The 9790-nt window shown below is 38.4% G+C and overlaps 1 protein-coding gene across 1 annotated transcript in view; it reads right to left on the bottom strand.

Annotated features, from left to right (window-relative positions):
• kansl1l (KAT8 regulatory NSL complex subunit 1-like) overlaps window positions 1-9790 on the bottom strand; it is a 41837-nt gene that overhangs the window by 5740 nt on the left and 26307 nt on the right. The window contains exons 13-16 of the mRNA XM_053234338.1: window positions 9514-9626; window positions 7807-7906; window positions 5847-6093; window positions 5658-5731 (exon numbers count right to left, since the gene is read on the bottom strand). Of these exons, the coding sequence (XP_053090313.1) occupies window positions 5679-5731; window positions 5847-6093; window positions 7807-7906; window positions 9514-9626 (513 nt within the window). The 3' untranslated portion in view covers window positions 5658-5678. The remainder of the gene's footprint in view (window positions 1-5657; window positions 5732-5846; window positions 6094-7806; window positions 7907-9513; window positions 9627-9790) is intronic.

Raw genomic sequence — 9790 nt, 5'->3', positions numbered from 1 at the left:
AACAACTGTACGTAAAGCTCAAAAAGATCACGAAAAAGTGTCAAAATGGAAGAAATAAAGCACATGGGTGTAGGATCTCACTTTGTGTTTGCTTTGCTTGTCTGTCATTTTCTGTGTTTCCTTTCTCTCTCTCCTGCAATGCAGAGGCTTAGAGTAGGATCTTTAAATGCGAATGGGCTGAGGGACGGGCAAAAAAGAGCTCTACTATCTGAATTTCTTAGGCTTAAAGATACTCAAGTAGTATTTTTACAAGAAACTCATAGTGACATACATAATGAATCTGAGTTAAACCTGTGGTGGGAGGGAAAAATGGTTTTAAGCCATGGCACAAATGTCAGTGCAGGTGTAGCGATTTTGTTTTCAACTCACCTTAATGTTAGTATTTTATCAGAAAGGGAAATAGAGAAAGGACGTATTTTGATGGTGAAAGCTAAAGTTAGAAATCAGTTATTTGTTTTTATAAATATTTATGCTCCAAATAAAGGGTCAGATAGAATTATCATGTTTAGAAAATTAGGAGAATTTTTGAAAGACTATACTTTGGATGGTGTTTTAATCATTGGTGGGGACTGGAACTGTACTCTTAATTTTCTTTTAGACAGAAATAATGAGGAACCACATCCTGTATCAGCTTCTTTCTTAAAAAGCTTCATAACTCAGAATGATTTGGTAGATGTTTGGAGAGATAGGAATAAAGAGATGAAACAATATACATGGACAAAGGTTTCACAGGGAATGATAAGTATAGCAAGACTGGACAGGTTTTATGTCCAGCGTGCTGAAAATAATAGAATAACGGGTTGTAATATTTCTCCATGTTGTTTATCTGATCACCATTTTATTACAGTCAATGTTGCTTTGACACAATCTGAATTTAAAAGTCCTTATTGGAAATTTAACATTGCATTGCTGAAAGAAAAAGAGTTTTATGAAAAATTTGAACTGTTTTGGAATGACTGGCGTTTTAAGAAAAAGGAATTTGAGACTGTAATACAGTGGTGGGAAATAGGAAAAACGCAAATAAAAATTTTTTGTCAGCAGTATACGTGCCTTTCAACAAGAAAAATAAAACAAAAAATTGCTGAAATAGAACAAGAGATCTTACACATCACATCTGGTATGATTCAGAACTCCGATTCTTCTTCAGCTGACATTTTATGTGAAAAGAAACAAGATTTAGAACATTTGTTGCAAGTGCGGGCTAAAGGTGCCCTGATAAGATCCCGGTTTATGTCAATACATGAGGTGGATGCTCCCACTGCTTATTTTTTCAACTTAGAAAAAGTGTCAAAACAACAAAATGAAATGTATTGTTTGACAACACCTGATGGACGAAAGACTTTTGATGTCAGAGAAATGAGAAAGCTTGCAGTGGACTTTTACTCAGACTTGTATAGAAAAGAAGAAATCGACACTGGATGTGTGTTACAGCTCGTGCAGCAGCTGCCAGCTCTCGCTAAAACGCAGAGTGAGAAACTGGACAGTTCTGTTTCGTATGAGGAGCTAACTGATGCCGTGAAACAGATGAAGCCAGGGAGAGCACCTGGAATCGACGGGCTATCAGTGGACTTTTATAAAGCCGTGTGGAATTACATTGGAAAAGACCTTTATGAGGTGATCCAAGAGTGTTTTAAAGAAAAACGCCTTCCCACAAGCTGCCAAAGGGCAGTATTAACACTATTACCAAAAAAAGGTGACTTGAGTGTTCTTAAAAACTGGAGGCCTGTGTCAATTTTAACAACTGATTATAAGCTAATAGCTAAAGTCCTGGCAAACAGGTTGAAAACAGTACTGGGAGATTTAATATATCAAGATCAATCCTACTGCATTCCAGATAGAACAATATATGATAACATTTTTATGATGAGAGACATTTTAGATTACTCTAAACTACATGAAGTGGATATTGGCTTTCTGTTCTTGGATCAGGAAAAAGCTTTTGATAGAGTTGACCATGGCTATTTGTTTGAAATAATGAATGCCTTTGGGTTTGGAGAGAGTTTTATTTCGTGGATCAAGCTGTTATACATGAATGCCTCTTGTGTTCTAAAAATAGGTGGTGGGTTAAGCAAACCAATAAGATTACTTAAAGGAATAAGACAAGGATGCCCCCTGTCTGGTCAGCTATATGCTTTAGCAGTGGAGCCACTCCTTTGTCTAATAAGAAAAGATCTGTCTGGTCTAAAGGTTGATGGGAACTGTGATGCATTTAAGTTAACAGCATATGCAGATGATATTACTGTAATTGTTAAAGATCAAAGAGATATTGATGTTGTTAATTACAGTCTCTCTTTATATGAGAGAGCATCATCTGCAAAATTGAATTGGAGTAAAACAGAAGCATTCTGGTGCAATGAGAAAAGAACAACGCCTTTACCTGTTATCCCTGGACATGTCAAGTGGAAAAAAGATGGTTTTAAGTTTTTAGGCATATTTTTAGGTTCTGAAGTGTATCAAAGAAAAAATTGGGAAAGTGTTAAAGATAAAATTTGCAACAGATTATCAAAATGGAATTGGATTCTATCTCAACTATCTTATAGAGGAAGAGTGTTGGTTATAAATAACCTTGCCGCCTCTGTCCTGTGGCATAAATTAATTGTGTTGAACCCCCCAGACGAACTCATTAGAGAAATTCAAAAAGTGTTTGTTAATTTTTTCTGGAATGGACAACATTGGCTACGAGAGTCAGTATTGTATCTGCAGCTAGGTGAGGGAGGCCAAGGCCTTATGGACATTAAGTCCAAAGTAGCTGCTTTTAGACTGCAGACGGCACAAAGACTCCTCTATCAACAGTCTCAGAACTGGACAGAACTAGCTTGCGCTTTATTAAAGAGAGTGGGGCGGATGAACCTAGATAGACACCTCTTTTTAATGGAATTGAAGGAAGTGGATCTCAATGGACTCTCTTCTTTTTATACATCAGTATTAAACGCATGGCAAATATTTAAGGTTAAAAGAAAGCAGTCTGAGATAACACATGAGTGGGTTCTTGAAGAACCTTTATGTTTTAATCCTCTGTTACCTAGTGTGATTTTAAAATCTAAGGGTGTCTGCACAAGTCTGGTTAGAGCAGGAATATGCAAAATAGGTCATCTTAGGTCAATGGACCGATGGATTTCCGCAGAGAATCTAGCCATGAAGATTGGAATCCATTCTGTACGGACTGTTGAAAAGTTATTATCTGAGATTCAGGAGTTTATTCCTGTAATAGCACTGCAGACAGGGACAGTTAAGAGTGTGTTCCCCAGCATTCGTGTGAATGTAAATACAGGAGATTGGCAGGAGGTGAATGGAAGATTACTTTCTTTCACAACACCTGAGCTTGGTCTCTTTGGCACTATATCTAAGAAGTCACTTTATCTTGTTTGTGTCAAATATTTAAATTTAAGAGTATTGAAAGATCTTCCAGAGACTAAATGGACTAATTTTGTTGAGTTGGGTGCCTCTCCAAAAGGATGTTGGAGGTCATTGTATAAGAAACCAGTTGAAAAAAGAAGTGGGGATTTGCAGTGGCGGATTTCTCATTGGATTTTAGCAACAAACCGTTATAAAGCTCATCTAAATCCTATGCAAGGAGAAGAATGTTTGTTTTGTGGTATTCCAGAAACAGTGTCTCACATATTTATTGGGTGCCCAAGGCTACTAGGATTGCTTGGTGTGTTAAGAGACTTGAGTCATAATTTCGGTTTTAAGTTTACAAATAGTTTTTTTATTTTTGGACCAAAATATAGCACCTCAAACAAGAGCAAAATTGTTTTGATTAATTTTTTATTTAGTAAGGCAAAAATGGCAATTTGGCTGACAAGAAAGAGAAAAATGTTGCTTAACAGTGACACTGATCCGTTAAACATGTTCAGAGCTCTGGTGAAAAGTAGGCTGGTTATGGAGTACAAGTATTATGAACTGGTGAATGATACTGAAGCTTTTTTCTGTATATGGGAGTGGGGAATATCTCATGTCAACCCACGGAGGAGGGAGGCTGTGATATACTGTTGTAAAAGTAGTTGACTCTATTTATTTATTTATCTATTTTTTAATTATACTTATTTATAAGAATATGATTTTATGAAATAATGTATTGTTAAGGGTGTGTATTTTGTATTAATGGATTGTAATTAAAGAGATGTTAAAGTCAAAGTCTCTCAGTCTCTCTCTCTCTCTCTCTGTCTCTCGCTCTCTCAGTCTCTCTCTCACTCTCAGTCTCTCTCTCTGTCTCTCTCTCTCTCTGTCTCTCTCTCTCTCTCTCTCTCTCTCAGTCTCTCTCTCACTCTCAGTCTCTCTCCCTCTCTCAGTCTCTCTCTCTCTCTGTCTCTCTCTCACTCTCAGTCTCTCTCGCTCTCTCTCTCTCTCTCTTTGTCTCTCGCTCTCTCTCTCAGTCTCTCTCTCAGTCTCTCTCTCTCTCTCAGTCTCTCTCAGTCTCTCTCTCTCTCTCTCTCTCAGTCTCTCTCTCAGTCTCTCTCTCACTCTCAGTCTCTCTCCCTCTCTCTCATTCTCTCTCTCTCTCGCTCTCTCTCTCAGTCTCTCTCCCTCTCTCAGTCTCTCTCTCTCTCTCAGTCTCTCTCTCTCTCTGTCTCTCTCTCACTCTCAGTCTCTCTCCCTCTCTCTCTCTCTCTGTCTCTCACTCTCTCTCTCTCTGTCTCTCTCTCTCATTCTCTCTCTCTCTCTCTCTCTCACTCTCAGTCTCTGTCTCTCTCTCTCTGTCTCTCGCTCTCTCTCAGTCTCTCTCCCTCTCTCAGTCTCTCTCTCTCTCTCTCTCTCTCACAAAAAAAAATCCTGAAGACTTTCCTGAGCTGGGAAACTTGAACTGTTACAAAGTGCTGACACCTGAGACTGTGTTTATAATGTTAAATAAATGTTGCCTAACAAAAAAAAAAAAAAAACATCACTGCATCAACCATTTTGTTTGTTAAACAGGGTTTGTTTTTAAATCCACTTATTATTAGTCTTAGATTATGTGAACATCGTGTATGAGCTGCTCCTATAGAAATAATAACGGATTAGAACGAGCACATTAATATTAACCTATCATTCACGTTAAAGCTGAAGCTATTGTCCAAGCCGTGCACCAATGCATAAATAATGCACACACTCTGACCAATCAGATTTGAGAATTCAACCACACTGTGCTATAAAGAACATATTGTCCTACAGTCCTGCTCTAGATCCATCTCGCTGCTGCAGTGAGTAAAAAAAAGCAAAGCCATGAGACTACGTGAAAGTGAAATTTGGAAAGCCGGGGTAGTTTGCTGTGCTAGTTTTAGTGGTTGGTGTTAGACTGTCTGGCTGGATTTTATATTAAAGTAGACTGTTTCAGTTAGTGTGTTTTGTTTTTTTTTTCCAATGAAGTCCAGAGTCTGCTTAATTTGATGAGGTATGTCGATTTACTGTCCAACAGGAGGAAAACAGTCGGCCATTTCTCCATTGCAAAGTGAAATCCTAAACCAATGCTAAGACTATAGCTTGGGAAAAGCATACTACATATTTAAAAACACTTATTTAAAAAATAAATATATTACATTACATTAAAATATGATACAAAAATGTAGTAAAACCATGTATGTTAATAAAATATATAATAAAACCATGTTAAAACTCTGTTAGTGGAGAGGTGAAATAAAAAAGCATCTCAAAGTATCATTCAGCAACGACGGATTTACGTCTGATTTATCAGCGTGATGTCACTTCCTGCTCCGTAGCCCTCTGCTCCTGTAGTGCACAGGTGAGAGGATGTCTGTGTGAACAAAAAATCCCAGATTAATTCCATCAATCTGAACCATTAGGAGTTAATAAAATAAATTATAAATGAAAAAAAATTGCGGTTTAAACGAACAGTTAAACTGATGTACCAGTGTGAGTCGGTGTTGAAGTCACTTTGCACTTGTTGTTCTGTGTGTTTCCAGCAGAGGGAGGTGTGTGAGCATTACAGAGGGAAGAGACGCTGTTCTTACAGCTGCTGTCTGACAAACTGGACTCCATCTCCTCGATCTTTGGCCAGAGAACATCCTCTGTCTTAAGTGCGACTTCGTCACATCTCAGAGTCTCCTCGTCAGTCTTAGACAGCGGGAACACGCGTCTCTCCCAGGGCGGCTGAGGCTATGAGGACGTGGGAAACAAATACGTGAATAAATATGCAATGCAGAGACAGTATCATGCAAAGGCAGTTGATTGGTTGCTACTGCGTTAGGGAGCAAAGCGTCAAATCAGGGCTGTAGCAGCCATTTTAAAAGCGAGGAGGACACAGCTGTTAGTAAGTAACTGGAACCAGTTTTAAAAAAAAGCACATAACAGCACTTTTAGACATAATCCTTTTATAAATTCACTGCCTGATGTCCACATGGCTGACAATTTCACTGCTAATTTGCTGCTCAGTGTTAAAAAACAGTCAAAAATAAAAACAGCGTATTTAATCAATTTCTAATTATAATCACCATTAAGATTGTTTGTAAAGGGTTAAAATCAACACTTCATTGTAGGCGTATATTTAAACTTTTTCGGTCACAAACAACTGCAGTTCATACTGGATAATCTCTCAGGATTTTAAAAAGCATGTACTGTTATGCTGCGAACGTGGTGCCTTCTGAGTTGTAATAAAATCATTTCTCACCTCGGGAAGTTTGACATACAAAGTGGGAAAAGAAAAACATCGACATCAACACTGACAGCGTGACATCGACAGCGTGGCTTTTGCTTGCTCTGTGAGAGCATCTAAGGCTCATAAATCACTACTTTATCTGCACTTTTACAGTTACAGGCCTGATTGGCTATTGGTTCTGTTCTACTGTAGTGAACTTCAAACATTCGTGCAACATTTTGGATGTAAATTGCAATTCATCAACAACAGCAGCAAGTAGCATAGCAACAAGCTAATGATGACTATCTTAGCAATAATCTAATGATGATTATCTTGTCAAAACAGTGATTATTATGGTCAGTGTTATAGATTTAACCAAGGACTGTGTCTGTATAATAACTGATCTAAATCTACTGCTATAAACTCATTGGAAAGTAGAGAAGGGGACTTTATAGTGTTCACAGAGTGAGCGGCCATGTTGATTTGACGTCACTCCGTAAACAGGGAAGGAACTGGTAGCTATGAAGACTACCCCAAGCTGACAAGTTGGTTTTTACAGGTTGTACAGGTGAAATTACAAGTTGCAACCTTGCTTTGAACGCAGCATAAGTATCCTGTACGCACTCTGACCACGATCACTGTTATTCCCAGGACTCCTCGGTCTCTTTGTTTCTTACACTTTTCTCTACAAGCGTTCGCCCTGAGCCTGAAGCTTTCAGACAGAGCAGTAAATCAAGGTGTCCGTGGCACAAGCTGTTTGTCTGTTCAGGTCAGTGTGTCTAGCACAAGCAGCTGACTTTCATGCCAGGCAGAGGGTTTGTGTGTGTGTGTGTGAGAGAGAGAGAGAGAGAGAGAGAGACAAAGAGAGAGAAATGGCGTGGAGGGAAGCCATCACCTTTTGACATTTACTACTGCATGACGGAGATAAAGGAGCTGTAAAAATAGATCTGACACTACAGGGGCTGCAGGTGTGTGTGTGTGTGTGTGTGTGTGTGCACCAGGCTCAGGACAATCAAGCCAATTCGTCAGACAGATGCAACACAATCATCCACAGTGCTGCTCAAGAGTCCTTCAGAGATAACGGCTCACAACAATACACACATACACACAACACACACTGCTTGACACCACACACTGCACACACAATACTAAAGACACACATGACCACACTATTCCTATTCAACTAGTATCCATTAGCATTAGCACTGTATGGTGCATGCTATAATCCTTCTCACCTCTCTTTCCTCCATGTTGTCCTGTGTTGCGTCTGTAGGTGTGCTGCACGTCCATGACACTGGTTCACAATCAGATGATACGTCCGTACTGCTGGAAAACCTGCGTGACAGGAGTGGAGATGAAGACACAGACACTGGAAGATCTAAGAAAATAATCTACCAAATTAAAAAAAAATCAGCAAAAAAGTCTATTCTTAAACACAAACTCAATATATAGGGTGAAAACCTAATTACGTGAAATGGTTTATTACACTTTAATATCATACACACCTTTTTGTGTCACGTTCATTACGGCCGACAACAAAGCCTCAAAACCAGTGCGAGCTCGTCCAGTGTGACCTTTTGGTACCTGACTTTAATGTTGCATTTTAGGACTTTTTTTTCTAAGGGGTTTAATGATGCACCATGATGAAAAATGTGCATTGTGGAAGTCAGCATTCTGTTAATTATGCCTCTAATGCAATTGCACTGTTTGAACACCAGGGGTCCCAATCTGCACAACCCATAGAGTTCAAATATATAGAGCACATGCTGGTCACATGATCGCATTCTTTTGTGGACAGCCTGCGCCATTACCAGGAATCATCTGCACTTGTGAAGTGACCAATAGCTCCGGATCATAATGACCAACACACATTATAACAGATTATAACAGTTAAGCTCTTCAGTAGCTTTCAAACAACACGGAAGTCATAAAACAATCAGAGAAGCTGGGCATTTTAGCCGACTTTGGAGCTCTATTCCCTGTTAAAATGAGATTAGAAACCCTTTTTATTCAATCAAATTTTTGGGAGAATTTATACATTTATTTATTGTTAAGATATGAACCTGTAGTACATTTTGTTTACAATATTAAACACTAAATACAGTTAAAGTTAAATATAAACATAACTAAATATAAAGTTTTACACAGACATAAATACATGTTGTTTTGCATTGTTTATCTGAATTAGGTAAATTTTGGTCAAAATATTCTGGGTATCAAATTGAATCGAATCGAGAAGCCAGGATCGTGAATCGAATCGTGACTGGAGTATATCGTTACACCCATAATATATATATATATATATATATATATATATATATATATATATATATATATATATTTTTTTTTACTGAAAAATCACCGACCAGGGCTGTTTTAATAAAAGAAAAAAAATATTTAAAAAGCAGCTCATGTAACCCACACACTGTAACTATAAGAATGCTTTAACCAGTGTTAACCAGCTAGTATGCACTAACTAACTAACCTAGCTTGCTCTCTGGATTAGGTTTATTATTCTCAGTAAAGGATATGAAATAAAGATTGGTGTAATTTGGTTGTGTGTCTTCACTGTATCTTTGGAGGCAGAAAATCAAGAGAAGTGATTGTCCCAAAAATACACAAACTGTTATTTTGAGTGATACTGCAAAATCATAAAAATGTAAATTTCTTCATATTCACTCACTAACAAGACACATTTTTCACCAACACTTATTATATGTTTGTTTTTCTTGTTTTCCCCGCCCCCAACTTGCGCCCTGATTGGTCAGGAGGTTAAAAAAAATGCTGCACTTTACTCAGAGTCTTTCTGAAGCTCTGCTTTGGAAAAAAAGAATCTCATGTAAAACATGTGCTGGCGATGGAGCACAAGAAAGCACCCTCAGTTGCTCTCTGCTTTGATTTCAAACACACACACACACACACACACACTCTCTCTCTCTGACCTAGTCCTATGTGTGCATCTCCTGCCCTTTTCCCAGGATCTCCAACAGAGTTTCTCGCTGCGCTCGTAGCTCTGGTGTCGCTGAATAAACACCTCATCTGATAGCGACTCCACCTGAGGGAGCGGAAAAGAAGAAGATACACTTCGCACACATGCTCATTTCTGATGAAGAATAAGAGCAAAGTGCATCCAGATTACATGATTTGGCTCAGGATAATTTCCCTTTTTTTTCCAAACATAGTTGATCGTCTAAAACATCATCATTTCTGTCACATGAC

Source organism: Pangasianodon hypophthalmus, chromosome 5 (assembly GCF_027358585.1).
Source record: "Pangasianodon hypophthalmus isolate fPanHyp1 chromosome 5, fPanHyp1.pri, whole genome shotgun sequence".
Lineage (NCBI taxonomy): Eukaryota > Metazoa > Chordata > Actinopteri > Siluriformes > Pangasiidae > Pangasianodon > Pangasianodon hypophthalmus.
This window is presented reverse-complemented; position numbering and strand designations above follow the sequence as displayed.